The following is a 14,116-nucleotide window of genomic DNA, read 5'->3' as shown; positions in this document are numbered from 1 at the left end:
TCTTGATGAGTGTAACATCGGGATGAGTTTATATCTTAAAAAATTTCAATAACTAAGAAATGACATTGTATCTTGTGAACTATTGACATTTTTAAAGATATAAGCTCATTCTGATGTTAGACGCATCAAGACCTTTCATTTGAGTACCCACATCAATTTTTCATATATTTTATATATTTACATATATTATATATATGTATACATGAAAAATATATCAAAAATTCAAGTTGGTACTCAAATGAAAGGTCTCGATGAGTGTAATATCAAAATGAGTTTATATATTAAAAAATGTCAATAATTAAGAAATTACATTGTATCTTGTAAATTATTGACATTTTTAAAGATATAAGCTCATCTTGATATTACACTAATTGAGACCTTTCATTTGAATACCAACATCAATTTTTCATATATTTTATATATTTATATATATTATATATATATGTATATATGAAAAATATATGAAAAATGCAAGTGGGTACTCAAATGAAAGCTCTTGATGAGTGTAACATCGTAATGAGCTTATATTTTTAAAAACGTAAATATTTAAGAAATTACAGTGCAATTTAATAAAAGTCATTGTTTAATAATGCAAAATTTTATTTATTTAAAATTCACAAGTCACGGCAGTTACATAGTGACTGCAAGGTTACTAGTTAATTATTATACGAATAATATCAAACAAAAATAGTAATTTTTCTTGAAAATCTTAATAAGTCATTTCAGTGTAAATAATTTAATTTTACTAAATACTAATAAAATCAAATTTGTTACAAAACTCTAATTTATTTCTCAGAAATAAAATTTAATGATATAAAATATTAATAAATATTTATTAGTACATAGTGATGTTTAAAAAAAAATAAAAATACGTATTATTTATTTCTTGGGTTATCCTTGAAGTATTATTTGAGAGGTGCTCAATCGCCAGATAATTAAACAAAATAATAGAGAGGATATTTATAAACAATAGAACGTTAGTGAGGCGTCTCTTCTCTCGACGTCTAGTTTATCGGGTGCCTGAATACAACAATAATATAGAACAACAGCCATAGACATTGGTACAGAAGGTGCTGAGCATTAGAGAATAGTAGTCGAGAATAGTATCAGAGGCAATGCAAAGAGGTCATGTCAACAAGTGCATTTGTGCTGGAAGCTCCCAGCTTCAACCTCTCGGCACTCCTGTGCTTACTGTAGTAATAGGTGACTGACATAATTCAGTAATTACAGCGCCCTCCTCCTCTCTCTCTCTCTTCTATTTATTATTCAAAGGTGCCGGGGTTATATATAAATATACACACATATATTGTTTAGCGAGGTATACTAGTGGCTCTGACTCAAGAGAGCTTATTCTCATCTCTACTCTTTACTATCCTCTATCCGCTATCTGGCATTGTCTCAACACAACCATCTATCCACTGGCGTACCCTTTATTCCCTTTACTTTTGAATTTGGATCTCAACACTCACATCCTCACCTCGACATTGTTTCTCCTTTTCTCCTAACACAACAACCACTCTTTAACCTTTTCGTATCGCTGAATATAAACTACCATTATTTCATTAAATCACAACTTGCAACCTTGCAGTCATTATGTAAAATTTTGCTGTATTAAATAGTTAATTTGGTTGTATTTTTTTAAATATTGACGTTTTTAAAGATATAAGTTCATTAGAATGTTACACACATTAAGAGCTTTCATTTGAGTACCCACATGCATTTTTGATATATTTTTCATATATACAGATATATAATATAAATAAATATATAAAATATATGAAAAATTGATGTGGGTACTCAAATGAAAGATCTCAATGAGTGTAACATCAGGATGAGCTTATATATTTAAAAATGTCAATAGTTGACAAAATACAAGGTCATTTCTTAATTATTGATATTTTTAACGATATAAGCTCATTACGATGTTACACTCATCAAGAGCTTTCATTTGAGTACCCACATGCATTTTTGATATATTTTTCATATTTACATATATATATAATGTATATAAATATATAAAATATATGAAAAATTGATGTGGGTATTCAAATTAAAGGTCTCGATGAGTCTATTGTCAGGATGAGCTTATATCTTTAAAAATGTTAATTAATTAATAAGATACAACGTCATTTTTTAATTATTCACATATCTTAAGAAATAAACTCATCCCGATGCTACACTCGTCAAGAGCTTTCATTTGAATACCCACATGCATTTTTGATACATTTTTAATATATACATATATATAATATATATAAATATATGAAAAATTGATGTAGGTACTCAAATGAAAGGTATTGATGAGTGTAAGATCGGGATGAGCTTATATCTTTAAAAATGTCAATAGTTCAAAAGATACAAGGTCATTTCTTAATTATTGATATTTTTAAAAATTTAAGCTCATCCTGATGTTACATTTATCAAGAGCTTTTATTTGAGTACCCACTTGCATTTTTGATATATTTTTCATATATACATATATGTAATATATATAAATATATAAAATATATAAAAAATTGATGTGGGTACTCAAATGAAAGGTCTCGAAGAGTATAACATCAGGATGAGCTTATATCTTTAAAAATGTCAATATTCAAGTTAGTACAGTACAATTTAACAAAAGTCGTTATTTAATAAATGGTCACAAAATTTTGCTAATTTTCTTATAATACTACAGGTTAATTTTTTATAAACTTTACTTGTCTTAAAAAATTCAAAACCTTTTTTTAACTCTACTGCAGTTAATCTGTTGCCGAGGAACAAATTTAAATGCAACTATTATTGTTAAAATTCAATATGTTAGATTTTAATATATTTATAAATGACCAATTAAAAATACTTATCAAATATTAAAAAATCCTTCTAGTATCAATGTAAAAAAACATTTAGTTGGCATCACAACCGAGTGTTCATAAACCCTGCTCGAATGCTCGTGATATTCCAAGATCAATATCTGGTCAGAAGAATGCAAGACTAGGTTTGTTGCTCGGATAAATGTTATCTTGGTCACCCGCTTTGTGCTCGTGGCCAGCAATGTACCAGAGGACAACATATATAATAGTAGCGGGAGAAAGAGACTCGTAACTTATTTGCAAATGCATGACCAGAGCCTATCTGTATCTATAGATCCAAAAGAGATCCCACTTTCGAGAATTTTTACATTAAAACTCCTTTATACTCCGGATGGTGGATGGCGAATGGAAGATCTTTCGACAGAGGGTTAACCTCGCCGCGACTTATATTCATATAATACCGAGATAAGTATTTCTGATTATTATTGAATATATTACCGGCGTATGATATTTAATTCCTTTGCTGTGGCTCGGCTTGGCTTGGCTTGCCAATATTTTTTTAGATATTTTTTATTAAAAAGGATCGCAAGTCGGAAATAAGATATTGACGAGGAGATACAAGATTAACTTGGAATTATTGTTTTTGACGTTAAGCTGCGATAGACCACAGATATATACCGAGATAATATGCTAGATTGCAACTGACACCTTTTACTAGGGGGCTTCTGGTGTTTCGTGTCTGTGTGTTTGTGTGGGAGGGTATTATGGAGGGTCATCACTGGAGATTCATGTCTTAAATCCTACCGATCATGAGCAACCTATCAAGTACATTGTCACGGTAACTGATACACATGATTTACTTTTATAGTTACAACTATCGATTAGTCTTTATTCTTGTATTTTAATAAAAGTTTAGTCATATTTAAATTAATACATATTAATAAAATGATAGGTAAAAGTAAAATTGAATAATATCCTCGGAATTAAGTTCAAAAGTAGTGAATTTTTTATTAATTAAGAAATATTCTTTGGAAGTAGCAAATATTTATTTCTATCAAAATTTCTTGTTATTTAATAAATCATTTCTTAATATGTAATAAGTATTTTTAATTGTTAATAAATATATATTAAGATTGAAGATATATTTATTGAAATTTAATAAATTTATAGATCGACATATTTAAAGATACAATCCAACTTTTTCCAAATATATCATTTTATTTATACAGTTAAATAATGTCAATAATTAAAATCACCATTCAAAATTAATTATTTTATTATAAACACACATCAACGTTCTAAATAATTTAATTTGTAATTAAAAACAATTTTTAATTATAAACTATGTTGAGAAATAACATACAAACCATTTGATATTAAATTAATTTTTAATGGTTTTATAAATAGGTCAAAATGAAATTGAATATCCTGTGGACCACTGGCTAGAGGTAATATTAATTGATATAAGAATTATATGAGAATTGTCCAAAAGCAGTGAATTTTTTATACGAAAAAAAATTATTTCCCCAGATATAATAGAGGTACATAGGCTAGTAGCCATCTACCGGCTGAATTTATAATTAATATTTCTTAACCAAGAAATATTCTTTAATAGTAACAAATATTTATTTCTATTAAAATTTCTTGTTATTTAATAAATTATTTCTTAATATGTAATAACTATTTTTAATTGTTAATAAATTTATATTAAGATTGAAGATATATTTATTGAAATTTAATAAATTTATAGATCGACATATTTAAAGATACAATCCAACTTTTTCCAAATATATCATTTTATTTATACAGTTAAATAATGTCAATAATTAAAATCACCGTATAAAATTAATTATTCTATTATAAACACACATCAACGTTCTAAATAATTTAATTTGTAATTAAAAACAATTTTTAATTATAAACTATCTTGAGAAATAACATACAAACCATTTGATATTAAATTAATTTTTAATCGTTTTATAAATAGGTCAAAATAAAATTGAATATCCTGTGGATCACTGGCTAAAGATAATAATTGATATAAGAATTATATGAGAATTAAGTCCAAAAGCAGTGAATTTTTTATACGAAAAAAAATTATTTCCCCAGATATAATAGAGGTACATAGGCTAGTAGCCATCTACCGGCTGAATTTATAATTATTATTTCTTAACCAAGAAATATTCTTTAATAGTAACAAATATTTATTTCTATTAAAATTTCTTGTTATTTAATAAATCATTTCTTAATATGTAATAAGTATTTTTAATTGTTAATAAATTTATATTAAGATTGAAGATATATTTATTGAAATTTAATAAATTTATAGATCGACATATTTAAAGATACAATCCAACTTTTTCCAAATATATCATTTTATTTATACAGCTAAATAATGTCAATAATTAAAATCACCGTATAAAATTAATTATTCTATTATAAACACACATCAACATTCTAAATAATTTAATTTGTAATTAAAAACAATTTTTAATTATAAACTATGTTGAGAAATAACATACAAACCATTTATTTTATTTTTTTATTTTTATTTTTATTTACTTCTGGTAAAACATTCTATATAGGTGCAACAAGCACCTGTGCATAGACACCAGAAAAATATAATACATTCATAAAAATTAATACATAATATTAAATTAACTAAGTAAGTAGTGTACAGAGTATATTAAGAATAATTTTACAAAATTTTTACATAAATACAATTTATCATGAATTAAAGTATTATTGATCTTATCCACCTCACAATATGCTTTCTTAACCATTTATTATAATTTAGCTCTTTCAGATTACTAGGAAGTAAATTGAAGTATTTAATTGCAATATAAATTGCACTTTTAGTACTTATTGTTCTATTAATTTTTGGTAATGTTAACTGTCTAGATCTTGTATTGATTACTCTATCAGAGTACAAAGTTTTACATTCACAAAAATAATAGGTTAAGACTTGTACAACGATTTGATATTAAATAAATTTTCAATGGTTTTATAAATAGGTCAAAATAAAATTGAATATCCTGTGGATCACTGGCTAGAGGTAATAATTGATATAAGAATTACATGAGAATCAAGTCCAAAAGTAGTGAATTTTTTATACGAAAGAAAAATATTTCCCCAGATATAATAGAGGTACATAGGCTAGTAGCCATCTACCGGCTGATTTTCTAATTAATATTTCTTAACTAAGAAATATTCTTTAATAGTAACAAATATTTATTTCTATTAAAAAAGGCTTTGTTAGCATAAAAAATCCTTATTTAATAGAAAGTGACTTATTTAATTTTAATCTTTTTAATTATTAAAAATAAAAATAGTTTAAATTTTGATCCCACCATTTATTATAATAATAATAAAAATTTTCCGTGAGGTGCACCTGTCCTCGAATGTGAAAATCCAACTGCGGATAATGGAAATGTCGCAGCGACGTTAGGAAAGAATACAGATACGATTCAAGATTTCCCGTCTTACTCGAACAATACGTCAAGCTTTCAGTGACGAGGCAGAAGCTTCCGATGTAAATGCATATGTATGCACTTTAGAGTAAAAAATGACAAAAAAAAAATATTTCAACAGAGGGAAAACCCGAGAAAGAATGAACAAATCCAATACGGATAAAAAAAAAGGCGCGTCAAGTATCTGCAATATTTATATTTAACGTCCCGAGAAAGCTTTTCATCGGCGCATAAATTATTGGTTGAGGTTATGCACGTCCTCTTTTCTCTATTTGGAGTTATTTTCCGGTGCTTGTAAACTCACCCAGGGGAGCCGAACAAACACGGGACATTTCGTAGACTATTTGACTTTGATAATTCGGAATTAACTCGAGTGTAAAAGTTCCCGCTCTGTACTCCTGCCTAGCCGTGTAATTAATAGATTTTGTGTTTATAACAAGATGAACGTCATAGCAAGTTATCTCTCGGCGCTAACGAGACCAAATTAGCAGCTCATCGGCGTCAGTTTAGTCTCCTTGTTTCTACTCATTGGGGTGATCCTCACACACACCCTCACACCTTTACACTTGAACCACTAGTGACTCTTGTTTCCGTACGTCGACGCTGTTTGCGGTCAAGAATGCAAATTTGTCGGCGAACGTTAACTATTACCCAGTTTAACTGCGTCTCAGTCCTCAAACTTTCCCGCCTGATTCTACCGATGAGCTTAACGGCTCGTTAATTTTACTTCATACGCTAACGAACGCTTTAATTATCACTCCCTCTAGGCTTCTTTTACTCTTGAGGCTTGTTCGTTTTTTTTAGTGACAATTCCGTGTACGAGTCCGAAAGAATTTACTAATTATTCTATGACTGCATTAGACCGTAGATCAATCATTTTTTAGTTGGGTGTTGATAGTGTGGTGTAAATCAGTGATTTGGGATCAATTGTTGATCTAGTCGCTTGCGAAGGGATCAATCATGGGCTCACTAGTCAGAAATTGACTTACCAGTGGCTAGTACCTTAAATTTACCTTAAATTTATGGAGAATAAGTTTTTAGCTATGTGGGCTCAGTCAATTATCTATTTAATAGACTCTTTGGGATCAGTTAATCATAATAATTGACTTCTGGGATCATTTCTTCATAAAATAATGTCCCGTCGTGAAAATTCCTAATATTTTATTGTCCATGGGCTCAGTCAATTATAAAATTGAATCTTTGGGATCAATTAATCATAATAATTGACTCTTGGAATCAGTTCTTTACAAAAATGAAGTCCTATTACTAAAATTCGCAATATTTAGTTGTCAATGGGCTCAATCAATTATAAAATTAAATATTTGGGATCAATTAATCATAATAATTGACTCCGGGGATCAGTTCTCCACTAAAAAATGTTTTATCATAGAAATTCCAAACATTTTATCGTTAGTGGGCTCAATAAATTATAAAATAGACTCTTTCGGATCAATTAATTATAATAATTGACTCCTGGGATCGGTAAACGATGACTTTTGACTCCTGGGATCAATTATTTACCAAATAACGTCCTATTGTCAGAGTTCCTAACATTTGATCGTCAGTGGACTCAATAAATCATAAAATTGACTCCTTGAAATCAGTTAATCATAAGAATTGACTTCTGGGATCAATTCTCTGCAAAATAACGTCCTACTATCAAAATTTCTAATATTGAATTCCAAGTGGGCTCAATGAATAATAAAATTGACTCCTTGGGATCAGTTAATCATAATAGTTAACTCCTGGGATCATTTTTTTCATGAAAAAACGTCATATCATAAATATTCCTAATATTTTATTGTCAATGAGCTCAATCAATTTTAAAATTGACTCTTTGGGATCAATTAATTATAAAATTGGATTAGATAATCATTATAATTTCCTCCTGGAATCATTTCTCTTTAATAAAATGTCTTATCATTGAAATTCCTAACATTTGATTGTCAGTGGGCTCAATAAAATATAAAATTGACTCCTTCGGATCAGTTAATCCTCAAATTTACTCATTGGGATCAGTTAATCCTAAAATTTACTCCTTGGGATCAATTAATCATAATAATTGACTCCTGGGATCAATTATACCTAATAAACCGTCCTATCATTGAAATTTTCACCATTTAATCATCAGTGGGCTCAATCAATCATAAAAATGGCTCCTTGGGATCAATTACTACTGAAATTTAATCATTGGGATCAATTAATCATAATAATTGACTCCTGGGATCAATTATACCTAATAAACCGTGCTATCATTGAAATTTTCACCATTTAATCATCAGTGGGCTTAATCAATCATAAAATTTACTCCTTGGGATCAGTTACTACTGAAATTTAAAGTTCCTACCAATTTTCCAGGATCTAAATTTTCCCTTGCAATTATTCACCCTTTAGACCTAAAGTCTGAAGCGGTTGATTCACCACCCGTAGCGTCCTCATCTATCATTCCCAAGCACACACCGGATAATTGAGCATGTGGAGAGACGCTTGACGCCTGGATCTCCTCCGCAGATGCTCCGGTGAATTACATCCTCGATATTACAGGTACTTTAATTCCACCCTTATTATTTCGCGGATTCCTACTTCTGCAACTGTTAATGCTCACCTCGATTTATTAACCGTCTAATCGTCTAATAATTAAATCATACCAACTCATTTAGAGTTTAAGTCTCATCTCTTCTCCTTCCAGGTTTCAAGCCATGAGGAAAAATAAAATGAGGGTGATATTTAATTCACTAGATGAAATAATTCGCGCCACGTCGGATATTCAATCTTAGCAAAAGCCACGTACTAGAGACGGCCAGGAAGGAGGACGAAGAGGAGGAAAAGGGAGTGTTGGTTTTTATGACGACCATTGGCATCGAACCGTCCAAGGTACAAGTAGCTAAAGGAAAGGTCCCGAGGAGTAATGAGAAAAAAAGCTAACGCGTAAAAGGATCTGAAGAGCATACACTTTATAAGAAAAATATACCCTATAATTCACCCAACACCCACCGCCATAAGACTCGGTAGAACTGTTACAATAACACTCTCCGATATTTTCTTCCAAGTTTTATCCTGTATCGTTGACTGAGTATAGTACTTTAAAGATCGGCTGTATTTTTTAGGGATCATAACACTTTTTGAATTTCATATTTTTTAATAATTAAAAAGAATTATTCAAATTAAATAAGTTAGGTTATATTAAATAAATATTTTTAATACTTACAAAGCCATTTTCAATAGAAACTAGTATGTAATTTGCGCGCGCAAGCGCGCGCCTCATATTTGTTGTCATGATATATTTATGTGTCGTTTATGTATATTATATTCACTTTCAACCAATCAGAATGAGAGTATTTATTTTCGACCAATCACAACACGAATAAATTGCTTTCACATACATTTCATCTCAATTTTATTATGGGATTATAGGATTATAGGATTTATGTATATTATAATTACTTTCAGCCAATCACGTTACGAATAGTTTCCAACACATATATTTTCATATATTTCATCTTAATTTTATTATAGGATTAATATTTGTTACTAAAGAATATTTCTTAGTTAAGAAATATTAATTATAAAATCAGCCGGTAGATGGCTACTAGCCTATGTACCTCTATTATATCTGGAGAAATAATTTTTTTTCGTATAAAAAATTCACTGCTTTTGGACAATTCTCATATAATTCTTATATCAATTAAATTTTACCTCCAGCCAGTGATCCACAGGATATTATTCAATTTTATTTTGACCTATTTATAAAACCATTAAAAATTAATTTAATATCAAATGGTTTGTATGTTATTTCTCAAGATAGTTTATAATTAAAAATTGTTTTTAATTACAAATTAAATTATTTAGAATGTTGATGTGTGTTTATAATAGAATAATTAATTTCATACGGTGATTTTAATTATTGACATTATTTAGCTGTATAAATAAAATGATATATTTGGAAAAAGTTGGATTGTACCTTTAAATATGTCGATCTAGAAATTTATTAAATTTCAATAAATATATCTTCAATCTTAATATAAATTTATTAACAATTAAAAATACTTATTACATATTAAGAAATAATTTATTAAATAACAAGAAATTTTGATATAAATAAATATTTGTTACTATTAAAGAATATTTTTTGGTTAAGAAATAATAATTATAAATTCAGCCGGTAGATGGCTACTAGCCTATGTACCTCTATTATATCTGAGGAAATAATTTTTTTTCGTATAAAAAATTCACTGCTTTTGGACAATTCTCATATAATTCTTATATCAATTAATATTACCTCTAGCCAGTGGTCCACAGGATATTCAATTTTATTTTGACCTATTTATAAAACGATTAAAAATTAATTTAATATCAAATGGTTTGTATGTTATTTCTCAAGATAGTTTATAATTAAAAATTGTTTTTAATTACAAATTAAATTATTTTAAATGTTAATGTGTGTTTATAATAAAATAATTAATTTTATATGGTGATTTTAATTATTGACATTATTTAGCTGTATAAATAAAATGATATATTCGGAAAAAATTGGATTGTATCTTTAAATATGTCGATCTATAAATTTATTAAATTTCAATGAATATATATTCAATCTTAATATATATTTATTAACAATTAAAAATACTTATTATATATTAAGAAATAATTTATTGAATACAAAGAAATTTTTTAAACTACACTTTTAGTTCTTTATAATTTTTCACTAAAATAAATATTTAACAAGTTATCACCTTTATTATTATCATGATATTGCCAAGAAAAATGTGATGACTGTTAGGAAGAGGTGTAATGGTCAATATGGGTTTATTGAAGGCACAAAGGCCTGCATACGGAATTTTTATCTCAACAGATCATGGCGGTTGGACTCTAGCCAGATAATCAATTCACAAAGCACCCTTATAGTAGAAAAATCGATACGAATTCTTCATATTTTATTCTTATTCTTATTCCGGTGGTTATTAAAGATTCCAATGGTCCGAGCGAAAGGATAAAGGTAGGAGGGGGAGAAGGTGGGGGGGGGGGGATAAAAATGGAATTTTTATGAAAATACTAAATATTCATAGTTCTGTTAATTAACGAATTTATTGAGCGAATTTTAAAATTTGAATTGTCGAAGGGGTATTTAAATTCTGGGCATAAGTAGCAAGCAAGAGGGGGTGGAGTGGGAGGATGTTTGCTGAATTTTTTTATGCTAAACATGTTCTTGGGCGCCACCGGTATCGATACTGCACCAATATCGTAATATCGTAATTTTAACGACACCCCAGGCAGATAATGTAAACTCAATATTCTGCATCCACTCTGTGCCTTACACATCGATATTTTCCTCATGATATCCTCGAGAGGAAGACTAAAGATCCTATAATAACGATTACATCAACATTTTAGTACAAGAGTCTTATATTTTTTTTGAATTAATTGTTGCTAAATTTTTTTATAAAAATTACTAGCAATCTTGCCGTAGTAAACTATAAATAAATAAAATTTTGTTTTATTAAATAATGACTTTTGTTAAATTGCTCTGTATATTCTTAAATATTGATTTTTTTAAAGATATAAGCTCATCTTGATGTTACACTCTTCAAGAGCTTTCATTTGAGTACCCACATGTATTTTTCATATATTTTATATATATATACATATATATATCATATATTTTTAAAATATAAGCTCATCCCGATGTTACACTCATCAAGAGCTTTCATTTGAGTACCCACATGCATTTTTAATATATTTTTCATAAATACATACATATAATATATATATAAATATATAAAATCTATAAAAAATTGATGTTGGTACTCAAATGAAAGGTCTTGATGAGTGTAACATTGAGATGAGCTAATATCTTTAAAAATGTCAATAGTTGACAATATACAAGGTCATTTCTTAATTATTAAAATTTTTAAAGATATAATAAGCTCATCCTGATGTTACACTCTTCAAGAGCTTTCATTTGAGTCCCCACATGTATTTTTCATATTTTTTATATATATACATATATATATATATATATATATATATATATATATATATATATATATATATATATATATAAATATATAAAATCTATAAAAAATTGATGTTGGTACTCAAATGAAAGGTCTTGATGAGTGTAACATCGAGATGAGCTAATATCTTTAAAAATGTCAATAGTTGACAATATACAAGGTCATTTCTTAATTATTAAGATTTTTAAAGATATAATAAGCTCATCCTGATGTTACACTCTTCAAGAGCTTTCATTTGAGCACTCACTTGTATTTTTGATATATTTTTCATGTATACATATATATATATATATATATATATATATATATATATATATATATATATATATATATATATATATATATATATATATATATAATATATATAAATATATAAAATATATGAAAAATTGATGTGGGTACTCAAATGAAAGGTCTTGATAAGTACAACATCGAGATGAGCTTATATCTTTAAAAATGTTAATAGTTCACGAGATACAAGGTCATTTTTTAATTTTTTTAATTTTTTAATAATATAGATTATTATTTATTTCTCAAAAGTAATTTAAAAAAAAAAAGACAGTCAATTGGTGGTAAGAGAAAATTTTTGTAGGAGTAAATTAGTTGGTTAAACTATTCACTAGGAAACTATTTGACTGTCCAGCAAAATGCAATTGCGGTCAATAACTTTCATGACTATCGAGTTCCTCTAATTAAACTAATTTGTGATGTTGAAACGTTTATTTTTTTTGTTCCAGATGTGGCACGAGGACTAGAAACTCCTGGGAGGAGTGCCGGACATGAATTACACTCAAGGTGAGCGAATCATTTTCAACTTGTTATAATAATGTAATAATATATAGCTATATGATAAATCCAATAGCAATAGATAGATGTACAATCCTCTGGTAAAGTTTGCAACCAATCAAATACCGCAAAACAAGTTAGGTTGCCAATTTGCTTAGGATAAATCCTTTGGGTACTATCACTATTCATTCACGCTTCTGATTACTCTGCTATTCACACGCGTAAGCTCTTTATCTCTTCATTGAATTATTCTAGTAGGGCTTTTTTAAATTAAATTGAAAGCGGGAGTGGTATATGTGGATTTCTGTTGCTAGGATGTCAAGGGGCGTGGCTAAGGTTGCTAAAGGGCGTTACTAACATTTCTAAGGGGCGTTTCTAAATTTACTTAGCAACCAAACTCTATAAGCATTGCTATAGTGTGTTTAAAATTCTAAAAAATATCCGAAAAATTTTTAATTAAAAGAAGAAATGATATATGTAGATTATTGTTGCTAGAGTAACTTAGGGGGCGTAGCTAAGGTTTCTAAGGAGCGTTACTAACGTTGCTAAGGGTCGTTACTAAAGTTATTTATCAACAAAACTCTATAATCGTTGCTATGGTGTGTTTAAAAACACAGGATAACTCATGGGGCGTTATTAAGGTTGCTACGGGGCGTGACTAATGTTTCTAAGAGGCGTTCCTAAATTTACTTAGCAACCAAACTATATAAGCATTGCTATGGTGTTTTTAAAACTCTAAATATTAACTGAAATATCTTTAATTAAATAGTGGAGTGGTTTATGTGGATTATTGTTGCTAGGGTAACTTAAGGGACGTTACTAAGGTTGCTAAGGGGCGTAACTTATGTTTCTAAGGGGCGTTACCATAGTTACTAAGCAACTAAAACCAGGGGCGTTGCTATCAGGTATTAAAAACACCAAAAAATAACCAAAATATCTTAAATTAAAAGGTAGCATCATATATCTAGATGATTGTTGCTAGGGTAATTTTGGGGGCGTTACTAAAATTGCTAAGGGGCGTTTCTAAAGTTTCTAAGGGGCGTTTCTACAGTTA

The 14,116-nt window shown here is 28.4% G+C and overlaps 1 protein-coding gene across 3 annotated transcripts in view; it reads left to right on the top strand.

Moving 5' to 3' along the window:
• LOC123270441 (teneurin-m) overlaps positions 1–14,116 on the top strand; it is a 223,831-nt gene that overhangs the window by 83,832 nt on the left and 125,883 nt on the right. For all 3 annotated transcript variants that reach the window (XM_044736476.1, XM_044736471.1, XM_044736470.1), the window contains exon 3: positions 13,014–13,071. In XM_044736476.1, coding sequence (XP_044592411.1) covers positions 13,056–13,071 — 16 coding nt within the window. In that variant the 5' untranslated portion in view covers positions 13,014–13,055. The remainder of the gene's footprint in view (positions 1–13,013; positions 13,072–14,116) is intronic.

This window comes from Cotesia glomerata, linkage group LG8 (genome assembly GCF_020080835.1).
Source record: "Cotesia glomerata isolate CgM1 linkage group LG8, MPM_Cglom_v2.3, whole genome shotgun sequence".
NCBI classification, from domain to species: Eukaryota; Metazoa; Arthropoda; class Insecta; order Hymenoptera; family Braconidae; genus Cotesia; species Cotesia glomerata.
Note: the sequence above shows the minus strand (reverse complement) of the source record. Positions and strands in the feature narration are given on the sequence as shown.